This window comes from Siniperca chuatsi, linkage group LG9 (genome assembly GCF_020085105.1).
Source record: "Siniperca chuatsi isolate FFG_IHB_CAS linkage group LG9, ASM2008510v1, whole genome shotgun sequence".
Classification (NCBI taxonomy): domain Eukaryota; kingdom Metazoa; phylum Chordata; class Actinopteri; order Centrarchiformes; family Sinipercidae; genus Siniperca; species Siniperca chuatsi.
This window is the reverse complement of record NC_058050.1, coordinates 6,394,079-6,420,653: the sequence shown is the minus strand read 5'-3', so window position 1 is coordinate 6,420,653 and position 26,575 is coordinate 6,394,079. Positions and strand designations below refer to the sequence as shown.

General features: G+C 38.6%; 1 protein-coding gene across 5 annotated transcripts in view; it reads right to left on the bottom strand.

Annotated features, from left to right (window-relative positions):
- paqr6 (progestin and adipoQ receptor family member VI) overlaps positions 1-26,246 on the bottom strand; it is a 26,341-nt gene extending 95 nt beyond the window's left edge. The window contains exons 1-8 of one of the 5 annotated variants that reach the window (XM_044207791.1): positions 26,032-26,246; positions 12,680-12,951; positions 10,558-10,685; positions 9,054-9,259; positions 7,081-7,207; positions 6,300-6,396; positions 5,576-5,720; positions 1-3,433 (exon numbers count right to left, since the gene is read on the bottom strand). The exon at positions 1-3,433 is cut by the window's left edge and continues 95 nt beyond it. In XM_044207791.1, the coding sequence (XP_044063726.1) occupies positions 3,168-3,433; positions 5,576-5,720; positions 6,300-6,396; positions 7,081-7,207; positions 9,054-9,259; positions 10,558-10,685; positions 12,680-12,951; positions 26,032-26,092 (1,302 nt within the window). In that variant the 5' untranslated portion in view covers positions 26,093-26,246 and the 3' untranslated portion in view covers positions 1-3,167. Of the gene's footprint in view, positions 3,434-5,575; positions 5,721-6,299; positions 6,397-7,080; positions 7,208-9,053; positions 9,260-10,557; positions 10,686-12,679; positions 12,952-16,452; positions 16,604-21,751; positions 22,015-25,553; positions 25,768-26,031 lie in introns of those variants that run through there. The other 4 variants (XM_044207793.1, XM_044207792.1, XM_044207789.1 and 1 more) reach the window with 4 other exon arrangements.
- Positions 26,247-26,575: the final 329 nt, after the last annotated feature.

The window sequence follows — 26,575 nt, the reverse complement described above, 5'->3', positions numbered from 1 at the left end:
TACATTTTAAGAGTAGTTTGTTGTCAACGGACAAGGAACAAACAGAGCATTATAATCAAAAGAAAGGTTGTATAAAACATTTTTTTAAAAAGGCATCAATAACTCTTTCAAACCCTGTGTTTCAAAACCTTTTTTGACAGAAATATTATTGTTGTATCAAATGGTTCATCCCGCACTCGTCTTTGCTCTCTATTTCACGTTATCAAACATCCTTCAGTATGTTGTATTTTCTTTTTAAGTCGTTACAAGAAAAGTGCCAATTTTTTCTGATAATTACAACCTGCATCAGGTTGTCCACTGAGGAGTAAACCAACTATGTTTACACAACAAATAGCTTTCAAGGTAACAAGGTCTGGAGAGTTTCTGGACTCGGAATTGATAATTTGGTCAACATAAATGTAAAAATGCAATTTAGAAAAGCAATATCAGCATCGATCTATCTGATGTGGAAGCCTCAACACTCACCATCTATCAGCTTTATAACTGTCATTCTGCTTAACACATTACAGGCACCGAACGGCTGAGAATGAGTGAGGTGAGAATAGCAAAGAACCACATCAGAAGCCAGTAATGATGCAATTCCAAGAATCAACAGGGTCAAACCGAGGAATGCTGTAAGATGATAACTGTAGAGAAAATAAAAATCGATGAAGGCTCGACAGGGGTAGAGATTAAACAGAAACAGAGTTGGTGGAAACATTATTGAGGGCAAATGCTGCTCTGTTTTGTGTGCGACATAAAGGGCGATGTGACTTTATACTCTGCGCACTAACCTTGAAAACATCTTAAACAACTCCCCAGTTCTAATACAAAAGTGTGTGTGCATGTGTGTGTGTGTGTGTGCTCTTTTATAATTCTACACATTCACTCTGCGTCTGACATTTCTACTTCAGTATCCAGCATGGACCTCAACACACCTCATTCCCATATTATCACATACATTTTCCCCTCTTATTAAACTCTCTACCAACACAGTTAACAGACGTTTGTGTGCGTGTGTATTAGCCGCGTGTTTCCTGTGGGTTATGTGAACGAACTACTGGTGTTACTGGTGGAATTAAGTGTAAAGTTGTGCCCTACATGCTTTAAAACTTGTTTTATACAGATCAGCCTTCCGCATGTTTGTCAAGTAAAATAAGGATTGTTGAAATCTGTACCTACAGTATGTTAGTGCTGCAACAGAGATGTTTAGTAATGTGTGGCACCCTGTCTCCCATTGAAACCTATTAAACAATACTTTTTTGTCTCTGAACCATAGTGTGTGTGTGTGTGTATATTTTATATATATATATATATATATATATATATAAAAATATACACACATATATACATACATACACACAATACTGCTATGACAATAATATTAATGAATTATCTAATTTATGCATCTTATCATCAAGTCATTTCTGTCCATTATTAAGTCCCTAAAGTTTTATTTTCTTAAAACAAGTGAAATAATCAGATCATTTGAACCAGTTTTTCAGATTTTTTTGAATCTGTAATTTATAGATTAAAATAAAAATCTCAATTAAATCGATTGTTTTGCCCATAAAATCTAAAAAAAAAAAATGTTTGGCACATTTGCCTGAAAAGTGATTCAAATGATTAATCGATTCTAAAAATAGTTCTGTCACTTGACTAATTGATTAATAAACCAATCATTTCAGCTCCAATAGAGACAGGTATTTTTAGGAAACTCTTGAAACAGGTTGACTAGTGTTCGAAACCTAGTGAAATAATCTCTCTGCACTTTTTTCACTTTTTGTTTTAAGAAAAAGAAAGCTCAATAACAGTCACAAATTACTTAAAAGGATCATTATTTCAGTTAATTTATTAAGAATTCTAGTTACCTCATCTATAGTACTCATTGTCATTCCTGTTTATGCTAAAACAAGCAATAAATATAATACAATTCTATAAATATATAAGACACATTTAGTGGTGAATGTATACAACAGTCTCATGGGATAAAAAGAGAAACCACAGTATATAAGGAGTGTTTGTTATACTGAGCATGCACCAAAATACCACACATAAATATGCAAATGCATAAAGTTGAATTACAACCACTGATTATTATTATTATTTTTTTTTAATTTTTGGGTTGTGATTATGAGAGTGTTATTCTACATGATAAATGTTCAGAATAGATTTTATGATACAGGATGGAAGAACAAGAGAAAATGGTGCCATTTACTCAGAACATAAAAATTGTTGAAAACCTTCAGGGGGCATGAGGCCAGCATAGCGTTGCCATGGAAACGTACTGTTATAAAAATGGTACCTGTCTTAATAATCACCACTGCACTGTAACTTTTTTTTTCTTCATGTTGAGGGCAGATCGTGGGGTTCATAATAAGGCAGGCAATCAGAAAAAGAAGCACACTGGCCTGCAAATCAATTCCAGTCCGTGCAGAGTGGAATCAATAGGTGGATGTATAAGAGCTGGCAAGCCAATCTGCATTATATTATGTAGAGTTGAATGAGGGTTATGAGGGTTGTCTACCCTGAAGACTGCTTTATACACAGAACAACCACACCAACCAAGTAATCCAGTTACAAGTAATATTTTCAATAAATCCTTAAAGTAAAGGAGATTCTGGCCTAGTACATGCAAAAAGAAGCATCATTAATTCAAAATATAATCCCTGCAAACTGCGACATTAGATATTTCCAGTTTGAGATTTAAACTTGTCCTTGTAGTGATCTACTGTAAACATTGTAAATGAAGTGTAGGTCTACGATAAGGCACTTGTGTTACTACAGCATGCTTCCTTTAACCCAGAGCCTTTCTAAATGCACATTGATGAACATTAAAAATAAATTAAACAGATATTTGTACACAGTAGACATGTTTTCAGCCTCTCACATATGAGCTTAAAGTTACATCAGAAAAAGGCTTCAATAAATGTGACTGGGTCCTCAGCTTCTGAGTAAACACATGAACAAATACTTCAGGGGTATAACGCTGTTAAAAAAATGCTTTAGCACTGAACATGTATCAAAATCTTTATCTCTGAATGATAAAACCAATGGTGTTAAACAAGCACTACTGTGAACTGTTAATAGTTATCTCAAACACACACTGCTGAGACAGACAAACAGCCCAAACCTTTCCTTTGGAAAGTGAATCAGCCATTTTGTGGCTGTTGGTGGAAAATACGCCGTCACTGCTCCTTGCGGTCGCACATTGATGTGTGCGGCTGGTTAGAGCTGTGGCAGGGTTTCCACAGCAGCGGGGTGCTGAAAATGGCGATGATGCCCAGGTTGAGGACGAGGCTGACAGCCAGCCCCCCGATGGTCCACAGGAAGGAAGGCGTTGCTCCGTGGGCCACGAGCCACGCCCTCCGTGACATCATGTCTGCTATCACGCCCTCCATCTGGAAGTGGGTCCCCACCACAGCGCTGATGTGGAAGAGCTGGTGGCTGTGGCCTGTATGACAAGTGTCAATGTGTGAAACAAAGGTGAGAATCTAAAATTTAAATATTTAGAAACTGCGCATGGCTGAATCAGTCACCTCTACACTGCCAACTGGTAAACTCTGTTTTCAGTTAGAGCTGAAACGATTAGTTGATTAATCAATTAGTCAATCAACAGAAACAATTTATCAGCTACAATTTTGATAACTGATTAAAAAGGTGGGGAATACGATTCTGGAGAAATCCAATACCATGACAAATACCATGATATAGATCAAACAACGACACAGCAAGTAACGTTAGCTAGGTTGTGTGTTAGCAAAATGTCTCTACAGTTGCTGCTGCGAAGCTAACAGCCAGAGAGGACGAGACGGTTTCCCAGAGCCAGCAAACCAGCTCCAGACAACGATACTCACAACTCTCCTGCTACTATAGATAACATCACAACAACAGCACATCTTGGCAAACTAGAAAGTAAGCTGAATGTCCGTGGGCAAGTCATTTAATGTCACCTGACACACAAATCATGGCTGGAAATGGTGGAATAGTGTTGTGTGGCTCGGTCCGAGTCACTTTGTTTGTTTAGCATTTACAGAGCCAGGGCTGTGTGAAACACCAGACTTTTTTCAGCGCACACTGAACAGACAGCTAGCTAGAGGAGATACTGTATTCACTGAATTTGACAAAAAGAAGTGTACTGGATTAGAATCGCATACCCCAACTTTAATCATTTAAATACTTTATCTGGCAAAAATGCCACTCTCTGGTTCCAGTTTCTCAAACATGAGGTTTGGTTGCTTTTTTGCTTTTTATATCATTGTAAACTGTAAAAAATTCTTGGATTAATTGTTAATACAAATAATCGTTAGTTGCAGCCCTATTTGCAGTGGTTTCTGAGCCAATTTAAATTTTCAAGTAAAAAAGCCAAACATGACCTGTTTCCAGTTTCTCAAATGTCAGGATTTTATGCTTTTCTTCATTTATAATAATAAACTGAATCTCTGGGTTTTAGACTGTTAGTCGAATAAAACAAGCTATTTGAAGAAATCACCTTAGGCTGTGCTAAGCTCATAAACAGTGATAAATTATTAGAGCTTAAACGATGCAGTAGGAACATAGAATAGTCAGATCACCAACAGCATTAAAATATCACTTACAGATTACACCACAGAGACTATAATTTTTATTCATGATTAATAATTCATTCATTTATTTGTTAAAATAAGGTTTTGTTAATCAGATGCAGTGTTATGAAGAGCAGCTTGTTATTGAGGAAAAAATTAAATCTGCTGGTCGAAGCATGTTCCTAAACCTTTAGTGAAGCTGAGATGGCTGTTTATTTAACAGAGACTCTACATTTTTCTATTACCATTTTTATTTGGTGTTAAACTTTACTGTGTTTCAACTACTGTTAGTGAGCTATTTTTAAAAACATTAGCAAACCATCTCCCCTTTTTCTTCTTTTACACAATCAGTAACAAACACAGCAGCTCTTCCTTTGCATTGAGAAGCGTGTGAACCACGTGTGCAGAAATGTTTAGACAAACACATCAACACATTAAATAAAACACACATCTTGTTTGAAACCTTACCAGGGTAAAAACTGTCCATTCAGCAAAGAAACAGGCAGAAAAGTATGCATAAGTTCACATGCTATCAAATCAAAAGTCTGTTTGATACAGGGCCATTGTTTTGTGTCAACTGTCCAGTAGTCAGCAGGGAAAACATTCAAGAACAGCCAAAGACAAAAGACTGCATATACAAAAGTTACAGCTCCATGTGGAGGGTAAAACTTTGCTCATTTTACTGCTGAGTGCAAATTTTTAAATAGCACATGATGTTCAGTATAGCATTTGGATATTGCTAGCATTTTCCCTTTACATGCCTGCTCCTTTTCAAACTTCCAATTCATAAAGTTACACTCAATCCCACCTGGGAGCTGCCCAGTGAAAATGTTATCTATAACTCCACTGGAGCAACTTCCTATATGCTTTCATTGTTGTTTCCTCAGTAAGGGGAGCATGTGACACACTCACAGTCAGTTTGCCTTTATTTTCCTTACTGGCATCAAGATTCAAAGTGTTAATCAGTATATGCTGTGCAAAGCCAAACAAGCCAGTTACAACCTATATCATAACATCCACGAAGGACATACCAAAGTAGTCGAAGCGCCCTGGGGCCAACCTCTCCGGGAGGTGGGCGGTAAACAGGAAACAGGTAAGGAAGGCAAAGAGGAGGTGGTAACAGTGACTGGACAAGGCGTCGCTTGGGCTGCAGCTTCCCCCGCAGCAGAGAAGGATCTACAGAGAAAAACAGCAAGATTTTTGAAATTAAATATATTCAGAAACCAACAGATTTATCTCAAAGTCCTTCAAAAGCAACGGAGAAGATAAAATACTGATTGAAAATGTCAACAGACCCCACCAATTTAAAATATGTGGACTTCTGTACCTAATGGATATTTACTGTTATAAACACTGATGGTTACAGCATTGTTACCAGCATTTTTTACCTAGTTAGGGACCAAAAAACCCCTCAGACAAATGACTTGCATATTGCACAAACTAATCATCACAGTGATTAGGGGAATTAATTGATGGCAGCGATACATTTGTATTAGATTACGAAAGGAAATAAGTTTCTGGGTTAGTGAGTCAAAGTCCTGCTAGTATTAAAGCCTGGCACTAATCAGTACCGAGCCCTTACATAATAACACAAACACACAAAACAACACATTCTGTGGCTTTTGCTAGTTCATAGTGGAAATGAAGGCTTCAAATTCAGTCAGAAGAATGCAAGTGTGCATTTATCCACGCTGTTTTAATATGTGTAATATAAAATCAGAAGCACAAATAGAAATGCCCAATATTGACACTCACCCTGTAAAACAGAGGAACAGTGTCAAATATAAATGGAAGGACAAACGCTCCTGTCCTTAGAGCTTTACTTTTCTGTGGGAACTGCAGCTCCAGGAACCTGCGGACATAAAACGGAGGGCAGTAATCATTAACTTGTCTTTGTAATCAACTGTTTTTATTCATTTGTATCTATATATAGCAAATAGAAAACGTATACATACAGAAACAAAACAATACATAAATAATAATTACCCTGTGGTGACCCACCACCACCCATCTACAGACCCCAGAACGGATTTCATTGACACCCAGAGGGCAAAATACATTGAACGACGATGATATAATATTAGCTCAGTTAAGCACTAGAACAATTCTTCAACTTTAAGTAAAATAGACTGCCAGGCTAGAATAGACTTGCTACTGATAGCTCCAAATTAATAAAGGAATAAAATAAGACAGGTGTTTAATTAATACTTTTTAAACTCCCAAACATCTCCCACCTCATTCAAAGGCAGTACCATAACTCAAGGAATAGTTGCAGTGGGTCACTGTGTCTTTAAGAGCTGCTGAGCCTAAAAGAATTTCATTTGTCTGTTTAAGTGTCACATGACGGCGTTATGCTGTTTCAGAGGCGTTTTTCAGTCTGGCAACAACACAGCTCTGAGGGAAACATTAAAATCTTGTATTTTCTTGACATCTGTTTCGAATCCTTCAAACCTGTGGGCATAATGTTAAAAGGGACAATTCATGTTTGATTTCCTTGAGAACAATTACTTGACTTTACCTGGCACCAGCCTCTTACCTGGAATAGCAGGACAGACTGGTACAGAACAGTGTGTTTCCAATGGCAATGGGGACAAAATGTTGATGGAGCCAGCTGTTTACCCAGCTGTCTGGTATGACATAGTACCCATAGCTTATAGCACAACCTGAAAACAAACACAGGACATTGATAAAAATGTTAATTGATTAGACCTGAGAGGTTAATGTAATTCTAGGAGAGGTTTTTGTATAAACTTTTAGCTTCCTACCTCTTCTGCTTACTTTAAATTCATGTATTTCTAAATACATGTAGGTAAAACTGTCATATATATATATATATATATATATATATATATATATATATATATATATGAATGTATTCCTGTACATATCATATATGCAAACAAACAAATAAAATCTAAAAAAGTTTAATTTTAGTTCATTTTGTACAACTAGTAAGTGTTTTAACACATTCACACAAAATGAAACCAGGATGGCCTCATGAGATCTAAATCAGTTTTTCAACAGTACCTGCAAGAAAGGCAGAACAATTATGTTACACAAACTAACACAGAGCAAACATTCACTGAAGAAAGAAGAGAGTGAGGGGGAGTATTTAAAGCCACAACTTGTTTTTTCTGGTGGCAGTGAGACAATCCACATAAAAAAAAAAAATGGTGCAGTCTGTCTGCTACAGTGTCTTTTCTGATACAACCACTGGGGGTCACCGAAGCAGCTTTCATATTCTACACATTGTGGCTTTTTTCATTTATTTGTGTTTAAAATCATTTAACGTGACTAATCTAACGCGATTTCAGAGGTCGTTTTTAATTTCAAGAAAGGATATGCCCGCCCAAAACCTTTTCAGTGTACTGGAGCTATTTGAAGACTTGCAATCAAAAGAAGCACAGTGTAGATGTCATCTTCTTCCCTAGAGAGCATCTGCTGTACTCTCTGTTTCAATACCCCTGAAATGGACTTTTGAACATTTTAAACTGGGCAAATCTTGACACTAAGAAGCTTAGATTAAGGATCTGACTGCCGGGAACCACAGCATTTGTGAAAGGAACTGAAGAGGCCCTCAATTAATGTTTGTTTGACTACTGGTCGGCAGATTGGATCTTATATATGGTGTAGGGATCATAAACACACCCATAAAGACAAACACTACTGTATAATCTGAAATGCACACACAACTGTGCAACTGTGAATATATACACTGACAATACATACAGTAGGCTCACCTGTAATTACACAATTCACGTGTGAATCTAAAAGGTCATAGGCAGACAAAATAAATCTGCCTTGCATTTATGGACTTGGCTGGAATAGGCAGACAGAGCGTGACAGCAGATGCTGCAGGAAAACATTTTCAAATGACCACTTGTGCAACAAGCTCTGAATTCTTACAAGACAGATATGTTATTTGTTTATTCTTTGTTGAAATCCCTCTATAAAGGCTGATACACAGAGACAGGGAAATATTATTCATAGGAGAAATTGTTGTGAGGCCAAACAAACGCTGTCTGGTGTGCAGATAAGCCATGACACAAATTATTTCTCAGGAGGGAGGCAGAAAGGAGAGATAACATTACATGTAGTTTGAGATGATATGGAAATCAGACATGCTCTGATTATAGCCACATGATAAAAGGCAAACAGATGCAACAATGCTTTGACTGATTGCTTGGCTGTCATTCTGTCATTTGCCAGAAAAACAACATATTACAGGAGGAAAAAAAATGTCCCTAAAAATGTCGTTCTTGGACAAAATCTCCAAGTAACAAGTAACGAAAAGGAGAATGGGGGGAAAATGCAAATTATCTGCTAATTAGGCACCAAACTCCTTCAAAATATTTGCACTGTTATTGACTTATTTTATAAAAAATTTTCTGTGATATTCTAAAAAACAATGATAACTTCACATATACACAAAGGAGTTCTGCAGGAAACCAAAATGTCTGCACCAAACCTTGCATTTATAGGATTCCACCACCGTTTCTGAAGTCTTACCCAGACTGTAGAGGCTGAGCGCTCCGTAGTCAAAGAAGTAGCAGATGTGGCGGGACTCTGGGGACATGGTGCTGAAGGTGTGTGCACAGCTGGAGGTGAAGGGGTAAATGCAGATCAGCAGCATGTACACCAGCAGGGGCCAGGTGTAGCTGTCGGTCAGGAAGTTCAGAGTGGAGCAGAGGACGCAGAAACGCCACAGGAAGTACCTGCAAATCACCATTTTGTCTTATTCCAGCACATCTATAATAATCAACTCAGCTCAAAACTGCTTCTCTCTGACTTCTACTGTCCCACACTTTTCAAGGCTGTTGTACTTGGACATTTCTGACATCCTGGACTTGTTTCAGTCTCGTGTTTATTTTCATTCAGGCTTATCATATTTTTGAGGATCCTGCCTCAACTTTTTGCCACCTTACTAAAAATCTTGCGAGTATGTTTTATCCACCTGTTTATTTTCTCTCCAGCACAACGAAGAATTTAAGGGATTACATCTTAGATACTAAACAAAGATCATCATACTTCTACTGATCATGTTTTTGCAGCTGAAAAGTTAACGTGTGTTCATTTTACTGCTAGTTTTAGTCTTGGTCTTGAATACAACTAGATTTGCTCTGGTCTCAGTCGCATCATTGTCTTAGATAAAAATTATTCCATGTCTTTCGTTTGGGAAAATGTGTGTCTATGCAAATATGTTACATTTCGGTATACTTTAAATAAAAACTAGAATTACCGCCCCAGGTTTGTATGCCTCCACCAACCAGTCCAGTTGCAGTTTACATGTCTGTCCAGACTCATAATCTATGAAGTGAATACTAAGAAATTGAATAAAAGTGTATTTTTTTGCTAAATGAGAATTATCACTATATTGATGATAGATATGTATGATTCCAGGACATGATGTCACAGTAAAAATTACCTTTGACCTTTTGGGTAGAAAAAGTCATCCCATTAAACAGCTGTGTGAAATTTCATCATAATTACTGCATCAACTTTTGAGTTATGGTCAAAAAAGTGTTTGTCAAGGTCATTTTGAGGTCACAGTGACATTTGACCTTTGAGTCAAAAGTGTCACCAATTCATTGTCCGATCAACTGTGAAATATGGTCATCAATTCTTGAGTTATGGCCAAAAACGTGTTTTGTGAGGTCACAGTGACCTTGACCTTTTACTACCAAATTCTAATCAGTTAATGCTTGAGTCCAAGTGGACTTTAGTACAAATTTTAAGAAATTCCCTAAAGGTGTTCCTGAGATATTGCGTTCATGAGAATGGGACGTACAACCGAAAACATAATGCCTCCGGCCACGGTTATCGGTGACACAGATCCAAGTTGTACACAGCAATGAATGATGATCTTGTGGTCATTGCCGAATGTTTTGGTGCAGCAAGGCAATGGTAACACATTGCAAAAGTGCACCGAATAAAATAGACACATTAAATGAGCATCTGGCAAATAAAAAAAATAAAATAAAAAAATCAATGATTTCCATGTTGTTGCACACACCATGTTGGCAGGAAGTGGGTCCAGATGTTGATCGTCTCGTTGTTCATCTGGAAGCTGCTGAGGACGCAGTCCAGCGCTGAGCTCCGCGGGTGACGGTATCCAGAGATGATGCTATCTTCCCTGAACACCTGAGGACCAACAAGACATTCCAGGTGAGCAATTACACTGTACAAAAGTCTGCTCATCCCTGCACTTTTCACCTGCTCCCATCTAAAGAGAGGTCAGAGGGCATCATCCCTGGAGCTTGCAGAGGGTGCGCTGGACCATACCTTTGGAATTTATGACCTCTCACCATTAGTGTGTGCTTCGGTGCAGTGGTGCCGAGCCTTTTTGGCCTTAAAATGAAGCAGTGTTTACTTGCAGCTCCTCATCACAAGTTGCATGTCTGAGTTTTGAGAGGTTCCAACATTTATTGTTTCTTTCAAATAACTTTTAGAGGTAGGAAATAGCAAAACATCCAACATTTCACAAGAAAAACAATCATAGTTTAGAGAAAACTTAAAAAACAAACAAACAAAAAACGAAAAACAAATGTGCAGCAGAACTTTGTATTTTTTTCCTTTCTTGTTCTATTAATAATCTCCTAGCCCCTGAGATTTATCTTGTGACCCCTTGGAAGGATCTCAACACCAAGATTATGATAAACCGCTACAGTGGTTTTCAGTCTACCTATATATATATATATATATATATATATATATATATATATATAGTCTGTGAGGTAAAAAGTTGAAGTATGATGAAGATGCAGAGGTAGAGTGGAAGAACACTGGGATGATTGTACATATGTCCTGTCAAAAACATAATTAGGAATGTGCCAGTATAAAATTTTCATTCTAATGGCAAAAAATAACACGGTTAACGGTATTATCATGATATTAATTAAACTTTCCTAAAATACTATTAGAGCTGAAATAGTAAAATTACTTCAAACCATGTTTGTGGACTCTGCAAAAGGACTAACACCAATTACACTAAAAACACCATAAACAAAAGCAGGTTGATTGTTAAAGGATAACCACACCCTTGACTAAAAATTACTTTGAATGCATCATAGAGTTAGTGTCTCGTAGAATTTATGCACTTCATTCATGTTTTCATACATAGTCTTTCTTTAGCATATTTATCATTTTAAAATGTTTCTAAAAGTACACAAGAAAGCGATGGACTGTGGTACAGTTATATTGAGCTCTTAGAAGCCATCAGCACCACCCACCCTTCTGCACACTACCTCCGCATTACTACTAACAAATACACCGGGCAGAGCTGAAGCTGACACATGAGGAACAACATGGGGTGTCCGATCTTGAGGCAGTGAGTTTCCTCTTTGTCAGTTAGGTAAAATGCATGCTCTCTCTTTAACTTAAAGTTACAACTCAGCACCCAAAAACTAGTTGATCTTCAGTAGGTTGACTAGCTAATGTTAGCATAGCAAGTCATGGGTAGAGTTTTTGACCTTGTGTCCAATCAAAATAAAACTGCTAATGAATGCTGTGTTCACGGTACCCTCTGAGAACACTGATAACTACAGTACTGATTGTTGGCTATACTGTTACCATCTCTGAAACATACAGTATTTGTCAAAATTATTACACAGCTTTATTACACAACAAGGTTATAAGTATGGTAATGCGTTATTACTGGATTGTGCTGGACTGCCCCCTGAGTGGCCAAAAAAAACCCTAACAATTAATGCTGGTTTAAATATAGTACACAACGTTATCTAAATAATCCAGCTAGATCTATCACCCACACCTAGAATAAACTTCAATAATAGGCTACTTACTAATTTAATAGTGACACATTTGACAATAAAATCACCAAATAATGCCAAATTGTCTCTGTCTATAACTTTCAATGCATTCACCCTCACCGTTTAGTTTTACTTAATAACTTGATTAATGGAGCTCACAGCACTACCTTGTGTGACCCAATGCCACACCAGTTCCCCTATTTTATACAATCAGGGATTGTAGAGGACCTGCCCCAAGGTGGTGACAGGTGAGTTACCTCCTAAACTGAGAATCACCATAGGTGATTTGGTATTTATAGCAGAATAAAATGAGACAAACCTACCGAGTACCTTGTAAACCTTGTAGAGAAGGTCTCCTTCATTCCTTACCTTGGGGACCTGGTGGATGTCAAAGAGCTGGGGAAGCTTGATGCTGAGCATGTCTGTGGGCAGTCTGATGGCATCCCTCCCTCGCTGACAAACCTCCCTGAGCCTGGCACGTCCCCCACGACAGAGGACTAACCAGACAGGGTAATCAAATACCGGGATCCGGGCCCTTTGTCCTGGACTGTCTGGCTCCCATCGCAAGCAGCGTCCCCAGCCCTGGCTCCACCCGCCTCCAGCACCACTACTGGCCCCAATCCCCCGCCACACTGGAAACACTGCAAAGAGACACAACAAACACACACAATGAGACACAACAGAACAGTAAAATCTTAATTTCTCTACACTGGCTCGCCATTAAATTCAGAATCCATTTCAAGAGTCTTGTTAATACTTTTCGAACTTTGCATGGTCAGCCACCTGCCTACATTAGAGATCTATTGCAGCCCTATGTCACCAGCTGGTCTCTGAGGTCTTCTGATCACAGTTTGTTGGTTGTTCGCTGCTTCAGGCTTTAAACTAAAAAGGAAGAGACTGTGCTTTTGGAGGTTCTGGCTCTTAAAATTTGGAACCATCTCACCTCTGGCAGTGGTGTAAAAAAGTATTAGGCCTATCCTTAATCCTTAGTAAAAGAAGCAATTCCACAATGTTAAAATACTCAATTAGTAAAGCAAAAGTCCTTCATTCAAAATCCTACTTATTAAGAACAGAAGTATTAACACCAAAATGTACTTAAAGTAATGTGTAAACATACATACAGTACATAAACACACACACATACATGTGTGTACACACACACACGCACACTTAATATACTGACACATGTACACTGACACAGTTGCAATATATTGGATTTCTGAACATTGTGTTTTGCAATGATTATCACAGATGGTGTTGTATCAGCATTAAAGTTTATATGACAGTTGTCGAGTGTGATGGCTTTGTTGACTGGAGCTGATAATGAGAATAATCTCTTATTGTGGTTGCTCTTGAGACATACCCAGACATCGATTTGAAGAATGCCTGGCATTGTCACATTGCAGTGGCCTGTGAGTGACTGTAATAAGAACATGTTTGTGAGAGCCAATATTACACAGAACATTCCTTCTCCGTCAACAGGAGGGGCTGTTTGTTTGAGTTTACACCACAACATGGTACCCGATCTCAGAGTGTGGGGACGATGATGATATCCCCCCACCTGTCATCCTGGAACCCCTTTGGGTTAGCGGTATGTTTGTTGTACCTTATCAGTCTCTAGTTGTGATAGCAGTTGCCGCTGGTGGAGAGAACACTGAGCTAGGAGTTGTTTCTTTATCAGTGTAGATTTTGGGTTTCGAAGAATCCATATATCCCATAGCCTCTGCTTATAACCCCTTTCATTGGGGTTGCTTGTATAGTAGCACTGCAACAGTTCCATATTTCTGCTCGTGTCCCTGAATGTCTTGTTCCAGTACCCCATTTTTCATGAAGTTGCCTTGGTTCCCCAGCACTTGACGTGGACCTTGTTGACCTGGACGACGTCCGAATGTCACTCATGCTTGAGGTAGGCAAGTAGCATTAGGAACCTTGCCTAGGGGATATAGATCTCTCTCATATTATATATTATATAAATAAAATAAAAATGTTCCCCCAGACAGCCCGTACCTCGAGGGGCTCTTCTCTAGCAGTGTGGGAGCAACGAGAGGGGATCGCCGCTTACTGCAACCCAGCTGCAGGGCCCAGCCTGTTAACTGTGACAAAGTGAGCTTTGTGGAGGCTAAAGCATTGAGAGAACAGGGGCCAAAGGATGACTGTTACACACTGCACTGGATGGAAATTAGGCTTCTCACACACACACACACAGAGTATTCTGCCATGGAGAACATACACAAACACTCTGAGCACTATCATGCATGCACACTGGTACAAATCCTGCATTCATCACAGCTGGAAAACATTAGAGCACGCGCACACACACACACACACACACACACACAGAGCTTGTGTCGATGACAATAGCTATGAAAAGCCACTGTGTTCCCTGCAGTACGAAAAAAAATGCTCATTTGAATTCAGATTATTAGCATAATGTGGTGGCAATGACTGGAATAGTAAATTTAAGATTGGGATGTGTTTTGAATGGTAACGTCTATGCATGCAAAATGTACTGTATATAGATTAGATTATAACTGGCTATGAGAGGAAGATGAAAAAGGGGGAACACAGCCTTCAAGGAGCCAAACAACTCAAGAATGTTAATGGTACAATGAATTTTGCACAGTTGACTCGATATTCATGGACATGAATATGAACTAGAAAAACACTCTTGAGGACATGGACTCGACTCAGCAATGACTTCAGGAGACAATTATGCACTGTGGCTCCTCAGAGCTTGATGACCCAGGAAATATGTCAGTGTCCTGACTGTAAAAATTCTCCTTCAAATACATGCACAAACATACTGTTAGGGTTGGGTATTGTTTCCAATTCTGCTTATCAATTCCCAGTTTCAATTCCAATATGGTAAAATAAAAAAAAAAGGAGGTCAAATGTTTAGATAACAAAATATCTTTATCTTTTAATTGATTCTTTACTTTGACGTTGTTTCATTAAAATAGGCAAATTCAAAGTCTTTTTAACTGAACATTCACAAAGTAAATACATATGATCCACAGTCAGTACATACATTTTCTTGTGGATTCTATGGTATTTGACACCCCTCAGTTTTCTCTTTGGTCATCTTTCCCTTTATTGCCAAAGAAAATGGTGTGTCGCTGGTTCTACTGAAGGTGCTAGCGCTGGCTGATGACACGTGATGAATTTGATGTGCAACCTGACTTACAACTAATTAGCTTCCCACATGCATTGCACTTTGCCTTGTTGTTTTCTTTAATAAAGTGAAGCCACACTTCTGAGCGTTTACCGCGATCCATCTTTCACTACTGTTGTGATGTTAGCCACGCATGCTCGTATCTAAACAAATTGACACACTGTTGCGTTGATGCATGACAAGGACAGGTCCTGGCATACCGGTTTTCATTTCCAAACACTACCTACTGTACATTAGCAGAGGTCTGAGTGGATGAAAATGATGTGTTCAGCTTCAAACAGAGTGTTTAAGCTGCACACCATTTTCATGCAAAAACAGCACTTAATCAGAGTTTCAAGCTCAAGACCAGAGCCAAAACTTCAGCACAACATACTGGTCCTCCTAAAAATGAAGAGGCTGAAGAATTGATAAGTGAGTGCTGTTTTTTGAACCAGAGAATGCAACCAAATGAGTGGGAAAACAATCTGATCTGACAACTTAACTTGCATTAAGACTCAACTCTCCAAGATCTCCAAGACAAAACACCCTGTATGTGAAATAATAAAACACACCATTGACTTTTCAAAATCAGTTTCCAAGGATTTACAAAACCCAAGATGTTACAGACAGTGTTGATGTGAAGATCTCACAAACATGCATAGGCCAAAAACATATTCCTCTTCACCCAACCCTTCTTTCCTGCTCACTTGCTGGAATAACTGAGTCAGCCAGCAAGCCCTCTGCTCCACTTTCTCTCATGAGACAAGAAGGAAGTATTCACATTGTATAAAACACATGGATTTGTGCTGAGTTAGACAAGACATACTTTTAGGCTGCCTGATACAGACCTATATGATGGGGTTAAAAATCTCATGTTGAAAATTTGCTTTCCCTTTGCAGAGCCTCTCTAAAACTTGGCTGGGACAAGGGCGTTTTGTGTAAGCGGTTTATTAAATCTTGCATGCACTCTCCCTCAAAAGATAACACCCACCATTAGAAGTTGACTGTGGTTTCTTGGAGATTTTGAGATCTTCCTCCTGTCCAGCACTTCTGAGAAAGTCATGACAGGGTGAAACAGAAGGCGTCTTGTTTGTAGACATGATTTGTAGAGAACTGTTTACTCCAGTTTAGTTTGTGGTAACATCTTTGCAAAGCACTCCCTTTAAAAAAAAAAAATCAGTCAGACCACAGTGTGTTTTCATCAAGCATGATTTCACCTCTGTTTGACACCAGACCGATACTGTTGATTCTTCAAATCATTCTAACCGGTATATGATTCATGGCTTCACCAAGCAACTTGTCAGCTTCAGAGATAAGATACCAAAAGTGAAATTGTCCATCCCATGAACATATTCCCCTTAACACTTGTTCTTTTCTTACACGATAACTACGTTTTGACGCAGCAAAAGTGAATATGGTGCAGTCAACGTATTGAAAAAGTGACATTTTTTAATGGTCTTCAATGTATTAGATTTGAAAGGAAACAATGACTAAAAGGTGTAGGTGCTGATTCGTGAAGGTGGGACTTTAGCTGGTTTTGTACAGTCCCCCGGTTTTACGGGACATAAAGTTTTTAGACAAGTTGACAGATTTATTTAAAAAAAATAAATAAATCATATAACCATCATAGCTAGCTTTGGTTGCAAGTCTTTTGCAGTCAATGACCGTCTGATGTGCTTGATTCGACAGACGCATTTAAGGAAATGCCTGAATAAATGAGGAGAAACAAATACAGATGCTTTCATACAGGGCAGGAGGAGTCACTGAACGGTTTGATGAGTATAAATGGATGTAAATCTTATATTATGGCGTTCACTGCCACCAAATCTCACTTTCATCAAAACACAAAATGAGGGAATATCTTTTGAAAGAATGGTGTTTATCTCTTCAGTAGAGTTCAAGAGATTTTAAGAATCTATGCCTAAGTGTAGTGAAGCTTTTCTGGAGGCTCACTTTACTAGAACACTTAATGTAGGTTTTTCCTTTAATTTGTCACCTATCTGTATCTTCCCTGGTGATCTTCTGCAAAGTCTGTGCTGCAGCCATCTTCACTTTTATGCTTATTTCAGGCTTTTTGCCTTCAGTCTGGTCTTCAGCTGCTGAAACACATGCTCATTTGGACTGAAGGCATGTAACTGACTTGGCCAATCAAGAGCGTACAACTGTTTGGACAAAACAAAACAAAACAAAAAAACTCCTTGGTTGTCTTGTCAGTATGTCACATTTCATAGTTATAAAATTGGGGGTCTAAGTATAAAAAGGCTACAAAGCACATTGTAACTTAGGCTTTGAAAGGTGCTATATAAATAAAATTTTACTTACTTTACATACCCTACACTGTTCACCCAATATGAATGTGAACACCCTCTGACAAACACTTTTAAAAGAAAAGTTTGACATTTCAGGAAATGCATTTATTTGTGTTCTTGCTGAGAGTTAGATGAGAAGATCGATACCATTCTCATGTTTGTACACTAATATGAAAATGGCAAATTGTCATTTTCACACTTAAAATTAAACAAACAAGATAAAATGTGTTAATTAGTGAGCTTTAGAGGTGTTGGTAGGTGGATTTTGTTACCTTTAGACTGAGCCAGGCTAGCTGTTTCGCCATTTCCAATCTTTATGCTAAGCTAAGTTAGCTGGATGCTGACTCAAGTGACATCACTTGAGGCAATTTAATCAGACTTCACACAGCTCCCCCTGAAGCCACAAAAAACTTTATACAACTTTTTTCACATATGCAGTAGAACTCTCCATGACAGGAGTTCCCCTGTAATACTTTATGACTGAAAGATACCCATTTTGTTTTCTGTGTGTGTGCGCAGAGTGGCGCTGATGTGTTTACTCAGCAAACATAGGGAGGAATCATGAAAAATATATTTTCTCTGACTACTCATGTGATTAACAGCGACCGTGAAAACATCTGTATGCCCCTTTCACCTCCAGACTGCCGTTGTTACCTGTAAGTCCTGTAGCAATTCTGAACTGAACAACACTTCCTTCCTTTTTTAGTTCTTCTCTTGACATCTGAAATTCTTTCCCACTCACTCGTGGTGTCATCACGTGACCTTTCTCAATGGACGTCTTTATTGGCCAGAGGCTGACAATAAGAAGTCTATGCAGAGAACATGCTGCCCACACAGATGGACACACATGCTTTGTACTGCATGTACGACAGCCTCGGCTCATTCTGTATTCTACCGTACTGTTTAAACATGTTCAGGCCAGGAGATGACAGACCTAAAAACACTCACAGTAATTGACCGGTCAGTTCACCGATGGTTAATGACCATTTCTTGAAAGGAAAAATGTTTCATTCTGTACTTTTACAATTAAATTTTTGTGAATTCAAGAGTAACTGTGTGGCATGTTGTGATAATTCATTATGGTTAATCATATACCAACTTTCATCTGCGTAATCTGTGATTCACTACGGTATTTTTCCCAGAATCCCTGTCAGTAACCAGAGGGCATGCCCTAACCTGCTACATCAACCTGTTTGCCTTCCACATTGATGAAGAGAGGACTAGGAGCGATGCAATCAAGTCAGTTAGCCAGTTTTTCAAGTCAGGAAAATACAAGTATTGCACTTCATTACAGTATGGTCCACTGAGACTACTGTCAGTGGAGAAATTGGTATCTACAATGAATTTCTTCTTAACCTTGAACACCAGTGCTGAAAAGTGAGTCTAGGGAGACAGATAGCAAAACCTGACGTCTGCTGCCAGTTCATTAAAATATCTGATATGTGACATCATGCAACAGTTATCCAAAACAAAACTTAACAACACCTAACAAACTAAACAAGCCCAAAAATGGAATCTTCAATTTTAACAGAGCACACACTTTTAGGTTGGATTTTTTTTTAACAACATTAAGGCTGAAATGTTTAAATCAACATATCGGCAACAATTCAGATAATTTATTGATTGTTTTAAGTCATTTATCAAGCAAAAATCCCAAACATTCTCTGGTTCCAGCTTGTCAAATGTGATTATTTTAGGCTGCAACTAATGATCAATTTAGTTATCGATTATCAATTAATCTGCCAATTAGTTTCTCAATCAATCGACTAATCGATTTGGTCCCAAAAAAATAATAGTGAAAGCTTTGTCCAAAACTCAAGCGGTACTCAGTTTACTTTCATAGAAGAAAAAAATAAATAAATACATTTAAAAAAATAAAATAAATTTGAGATACTAAAACCAGTGAATTTTGGCATTCTTCCATAAAAAATGTGATGAATTGATTATTAAAATAGTTGCTGATTAATTTTCTGTAAATCTACCAATCGTTTCAGCTCTACAGGATCTGCTGCTTGACTCTCTCAATGAAAATCTTCAGAAGAAGATCTTCAGGTTTTGGAATTCAAAACAAGCTATTTGAAGAGGTCATCTTGGGCATTTTATAGACTAAATGAAGAAAAATAATCCTTGCATCTGCATCTTTCATATGTCCTACAGTACAAATGAACTACTGCCTTCTGACCAAGTGTTTGAGGTTACTTTAGTATTTGACACTTCATGGGGTAACCCAGCACACAGGAACATACACTAAACTGTGTCATAAGACGTGTTTTATAACTTTCCTATTTTTGCTTTAAGTCTGAAGTTGTGGGGAATGGTCTTATATAACACAGCTCCCATGTGCTCTTACAGATCACAGTGGATAACTGCAGGAGCAAAGAGGTAACCGCCACTTCCCCAGCAAGATCAACACAATTCATTTCTATGAAAGCATCTTAATTTTGTATTTGTGTAATTGCATTATTCAACCATGTAGTTCATCTAAAACCTGGATCTGTGTTTTAAGACAAAACCCATGTCTCAATACTGACAGCATGTTCCTTTGGCTTGCATGTAGCTCACTGACAAATACAGGGATCACAATGTCAAATACAAACCAGTTTCAACTCATTACTAAGCAAGTATGAGGTCGTAGAATTAAGCATGAGGCAAAAGACTCAATGGGTTGGGTGTTGTGGACACATGTGCACTCTTAAACCCCTCCCCCAGGCAAGTGTATTATCCTCAACACTCACCTCCCCACTTCATTCCCATACTACAGTACCTGCACGGACTATCAACATAGTTTATCCATGTTCACACACACACACACACACACACACACACACAAGGATTTCCTGTTTTCCTTTTTTTTTTAAAATCAGCTGCAGTGAAAGAAAACAATGAAATTCAACAGGTTTGGCTTCAAATTGAGATAGGGCTGCAACTAATGATTATTTTAATCAGGCCTATCAATCAATCTGCAGATTATTTTCTCAATCAGTCTAACAATTAAAAAAAACTCAGAAAATAGTACGAAATGTCTATCCCAGTTCCCCAGTCCCCCAGAGTCCAAGGTGATATCTTCAAATGTCTTGTTTTGTCCAACCAACAGTCAACGCCCAAAGATATTCATGATTAATGAATAGTTGCCTATTACTTTCTTGTTGATTGACTAATCAATACTTTGATAGCAATTTTTGATTTTTTTTTAATCTTGCAGGGAAAGTGACAGTTATCTCTTTGTTCCTGCAGTTATCCATTGTGATATGTAAGAACACATGGGAGTGTTACATAACATTGAGCCTTGAGTCCTTTACTGTGAAATGTAGACACTTACCAGGAAGGGGGGTGACCAAGGAGGAGAAAAACATTCAGCATGACTTCAAACATATAGCAAAAAGAGGGAAGTTATTAAATCTGCAACTCTAAAATGAGATGTACATAATTCTTTAAAAAAAAACAACTGTATGGATGCAACTCTAGAAGGTGGCAAACATGTAAATTTAAAAAATGTGTCAAACCAAAAAACACATTCCTTATTCATGCACTGTGCAAGCTGCAAGCTTGGAACAAAGATAGCAAGTCCATGTGGCAAAGGCTTACAATATGGAAAAATCCAAAACATCTCCCAAGTTGGAAAAAAACAGCTAAACTCTGCAAGTGTACTTCGCCTGGACACATCTCCAGAGCAACCATTTAGGAAAACACGCTAGTGACATGCAGCTAATTCTCAGAATGATTTGGATTGTCTCAATCCTTCAACTCCATGTGTGTGTGTGTTTTTATTTTCTCTTCCTTTTTCCCATTAACTCATTAAACACGACTTCCCAGGAATTCCTTTAACACTAGTTTAAAAAAACAAGTTTACTGATGCAATGGCAGCTCAAGACAGTGAGGAGACAAACAGCAGCTTCGCCCCAACAATGCAACGATGGTCAGCGAGGAAAAATATCATCTTCGCCTAATTGTCACACAAGTACTTTTAGTTTTTCGACTCACCGCGACCCTCGGGCATGCGGAGGCTGAAGGATTCCTCCCCGTCTGTCTCCGTTAAAACCACTAACAGCTTAGCATGTGACAACCTGGGCTGGGTGCCTTCTCTTTCCAGTCTCTCGGTTTTGTAATTGTGTCGGGAGTACACGCTACAGCCTCTTTCTCTCTCGTCCCGCGAGCGAGCCAGTAGGAAGCGCTGCTCGGTGCTCACGTGGATCACCGGAGCAACAACAACACTAGCCATGTGTGTCCATCGGCCGTGCGCGCGCCACTGGTGACAGCACAGGCATAGATGTGGAAGGGTGTCCAACTTTAATGGGACGAAACCGAGAAAAACCGAAGCTTTAAACACGGCACATTTAGATTTTGTTGTTTTAAGCATTCTAATTGGTTTCATATACAAAAGAGTCCTAGATATTCATGTTAATTTTTCAACCTTTGTACATTTTAAGGTATTTTATTTAGACTCTGGCCTGTCTTGATTTATCAGGCTTGTAACACTCTTGCTAGCTTGTTTTTTAACCACATCAGCTTGGCTTTAGGGATGGTCAGCATTGGTAGAAGAATTACTCAGACCTTGTACATGAGTAAAAGTACAAAAGTATTGGCATCAAAATATAGGCCTACTTAAACTAATGTTACCAAAAGTAAAAGTACTCATGCAGAATGGCCCATTTCAGACAGAGTGATACATATTATATGATTGGATTCATTATTGCTGCATTAATGTTTGTATAACTTTAATGTTGCTGCTGGTAAAACTGGGGCTTCATTTTAACTATATATGTATAACTATAAATATATTTTGTATAATAATTTGAATCTGCAAAGTAACAAGTAACTAAAACTTTAAAATAAATGGAGTAGTGGAGTAAAAAGTACAACATTTCCCTCTGTAGTTTTGGCTTTGTAGGTCATAACTGTTTGATGGATAACCATGAAATGTTGAAGAGTTCATCCTCATGGTCCCCAGAGGATGAAGCTTACTAACTTTGGTGATCCCGTGACTTCCTGTAGTGCCACCATGAGGTTAACATTTTTGGTTTTTAGTAGTGTCTCCACTTTTGGATGGATTGTCAGAAAATGTGGTAGGGTACGTATATTCATGGTGCCCAGAGGATGAATCCTAATGACTTGGATGATCCCCTGACTTTTCTTCTAGTGTCATCAGCAGGTTGACACGTGCAAACACAAAATGTAGAAAATGAAGACTGATTGAGAATTAGTTATGTTATCAGTCCTAGGTTACCATGACAGGGACATAGTTAGAAATGATGCTGCAGCTGTGCATTTGTGTCACCCTCCATATGAACTGAGACAAGACTAAGATTCTACAGCCATGCTAGCGGGTCTGTGAGGCTATACTTGAGCACAGCGGTGCTTTGAGCTAAATGCTAACGTCAGCATGCTAGCATTCTCGCAATGATAATGCTAATATGCTGATTTTAAGCAGATATAATGTTTACCATGTTCACTATCTTAGTTTAGTGTGTTAGCATGATAACATATGCTAATTAGCACTAAACACAAATTGCAGCGGAGGCTGATGATGATATCATTTGTTTTGCGGGTATTTAGTCATAAACCAAAGTAGTGGACACATTTTAATTTTGAACTGATAATGGTGCTAGTGGTGGACTGACCAACAGGCCGACATTGCCATCCCTAGAGCCACGATGCTAGCCTAGCATAGCTAAAAACATACTGTAATGACTCATGAAAGTGATGACCTCAGTGACCCAGCCAGTGATGTCAGTCACCCACAATGGTTAAATACAGGAAGCTACTCAACATCACTCAGTGAAACTGATTGAGCCTCTTGGATGACAAAATGTCTGAAAGGTTACATGAAGACCAGTTGCCTTTGACTTACTTCTACTGTATCGCATGACTTTGATGAATGAGAGCCTTCATGTGAATACTCCTTTGTCCAAACTCTGACCAGGGAGGGCATCCTGTTTTATTCTGCACAAGATAAACATCCAGTTTGTCTCGACATAACTTTCTATCCCATCATATTTCTGCAAAGGTCTTGTTTGTCTCGTCTTGAGTTCATACAAACCCAGAGCAATGTGACATGAAACACAAAAGATATTTTAGTTTCATACATTCAGTACAAGCCCTGACAACAGCATCACTTCACCAAACTATTTGCTTGAAGTTAAGTGACCCCCAGCACCCTTTCCAATTCTTAATACATTTCCAGAATTTGTTTGCTTGGTCATCATTAGCTATAAATATTAAATTGCAAGATCAAAACTGCGCTGGACCTTGCCATACAGTTTTTGCCCACTACTTAATGTTCTTGGCATATTGTCATATTTTGTGTCAAAAACTGTATGCGTGTCCCAAACAAAAGAAACACTGTAATAACTCCCAGATCAAATCCATCTGCATAGTATATCACTCTGAATTCTTCAAATAGCTGGGTGTATCCAGTAGAAAATAAAAACTTTTTTGTCCAAGTGGGAACATTTCATGGGACTGGCACCACCTCCTTTTGTGTGACATCAGCAAAAAACCTCTCTCCTGTTTACAGTTTGTGACAAATTCAGCTGCTGTACTAGAATTAAGGCATATTGCACAGAACATGGCATCTCTGCACTGGCTCCCTGTTGGTGTTCTGATTAGAAAGTTATAGTCGTTACTTTGGAGCCAGACGTTCTCTACATGTCTACTGCGCATGTTGCTCCTCTCTCCTTGAAATCATCATGTTTGTCTTCTTATTGTGCTGAGACATATCAGAGAATTTGCTGTTAGAGCTTCTCACTTCTAGTAACCTGATTTTTAAAGTTGCCTTTTCAGTCATTTGTTTATAATTTTATTTGTTTTAGCTAGTTTTATCTGGTTGTCTTGTATATATTATTTTATTGCTATAAGTGCTATACAAATAAATTATTAATTAATAATAATGCTAATAATATTTATAAATAACTTATAACTTATAATATCACACTTTTAAAATACTCCATGTGAACAGCCCTGCATAAGTAAACAAGTATTATCAGCCCCTTTCAGACTGTTATATTATTGGATTATCATTATTGATGCATTAATATTCAAGCAGCATTGTAATGGGGGTTTTTTGTCAATGTGGAGCTAACTAGCTACACTATATACCACTGGGTAGTTCATTTTATAGCAATGCATCATATTTTATTAGCCAATCATATGTTTTGTATGTAAAATTTTAACACGCAAAGTATCCAGAAACAATAACTCTAAAACAAACGCAGTGGAGTAAAAAGTGTCATTTTCTCTCTGAATTGTGGTGGAGTAGAAGTAGCAGGGCATGGAAATACTCAAAGTACAAGTACCTCACATTTTACTAAAGTACAGTGCTTAAGTGTAATGTGTTACTTTGCATGGCTGACAATCACAAACAGCTTTACAAAAGCAAAAAACATAAAATATGGCGTTATGGACACGCAAGAAAGGACTTGCGTAAACGAAGCTTGACCTGGGATGCTTCCTTCAAACATTGAAAACATGTAGAAAATTTGCGCCATAGCACACGAGAGGTTCAATACTCTATTATAATGGTGTGTTTGTTATTTAGAAGTAAGAAAACGTGGCAGTAATATCCCCAAACGTTTTGGAAGTACTATTTGGCAAAGACACGCTCAGCTCCTATAAATGGGAGTGACTTACAAGTAAAAACCTCCAGGGTCTCTTTACCAGAGGAAGAGAAGTGCGTTTACTAAAACATAAGAGTTTAGAAAGAGAATCACTCAGTCAAGGTCGGTGTAACTGCGCTGTTATGACGGGAAACTGCTGCCAAACTAACGCAGGTTCTAGCAGGACTCACAGAAACCTGGTCCGACCTTTCAGCTGTGTTTGTCCGATGGGATCATTGCAGGCTCAGATGAAGGGGTTCCGAAGCGTGGAGCGGGAAAAATAAGTGAAGAAATTATTTTCTGGGAATTGAAAACTTATGATTCCATCATTATTTCCCAGTCGGCCCGTCCCTGTTGCACCAAACAGTCCCCCTCTCTTCCTCTGCACATTCCTGCAGTGACCGAATAAAAACACTACTGGATCCCCCAATGTCGAAATCCCACCCTCAGGGCAGAGACTTTTTTCCATTGGATGTTGCAAAGAAAAAAAGCCTTGTTTTTCACTTTCAGGAGACAGGACAAGAGCCCCAGCTGCATTAACGCAAGTGCCAGCATGGATGGCATTAATTCTGAACAAACCGCATTACCATTTCTAAGAGATTTTACAGAAGAAAATGATTAATCCTGGTCCAAACATGGCCAAAAGACAAATACTGAGAAGTTACTTACGCATAAACTCCAGGCAGGCGAGGCATTTCCCCACAGCGAGCACAGACCCCTGCATGGACATTTCTCAGACCACTTTAACTAAGAGTAACTAAGATTTAACTAAGTTATAAACTAAAACTAATGGTTTTTTTGTATGTTTAAACCTCTCATCGTGTCCCAGCAGCCCAATCTGTCCACTCTGAAGTCCCTGCAGCCCCACAGCTTCATGAGCTCACAGAAAGAGGATTGCCTTGGGTCAGTGAGGTTTCCCAACCCCCTTACCCAGCAAAAAATGGGCCAGCAGCAGTGCCAGTAGTCTTCTGTTGGGGTGGCACTGACCCTGCTGCCAGGGGATTGGTTATTCTGTGTGCTTGGTCGGTGGTGGGCATGGGGCCCGGGACAGAGAGGAACACAAGAGATGGAAGAAAAAAAAATAGAGAAAGAATGGCACAGGGAGACCTAGTTTGAGAGAGGAGGCAGAAGCAGGGTCCTTACAAAGACTTCACATGAGGAGTCGGGAGGGTTCAGGTCACTTATGTTTACTGTAAAGATTTTAGATTCAGGA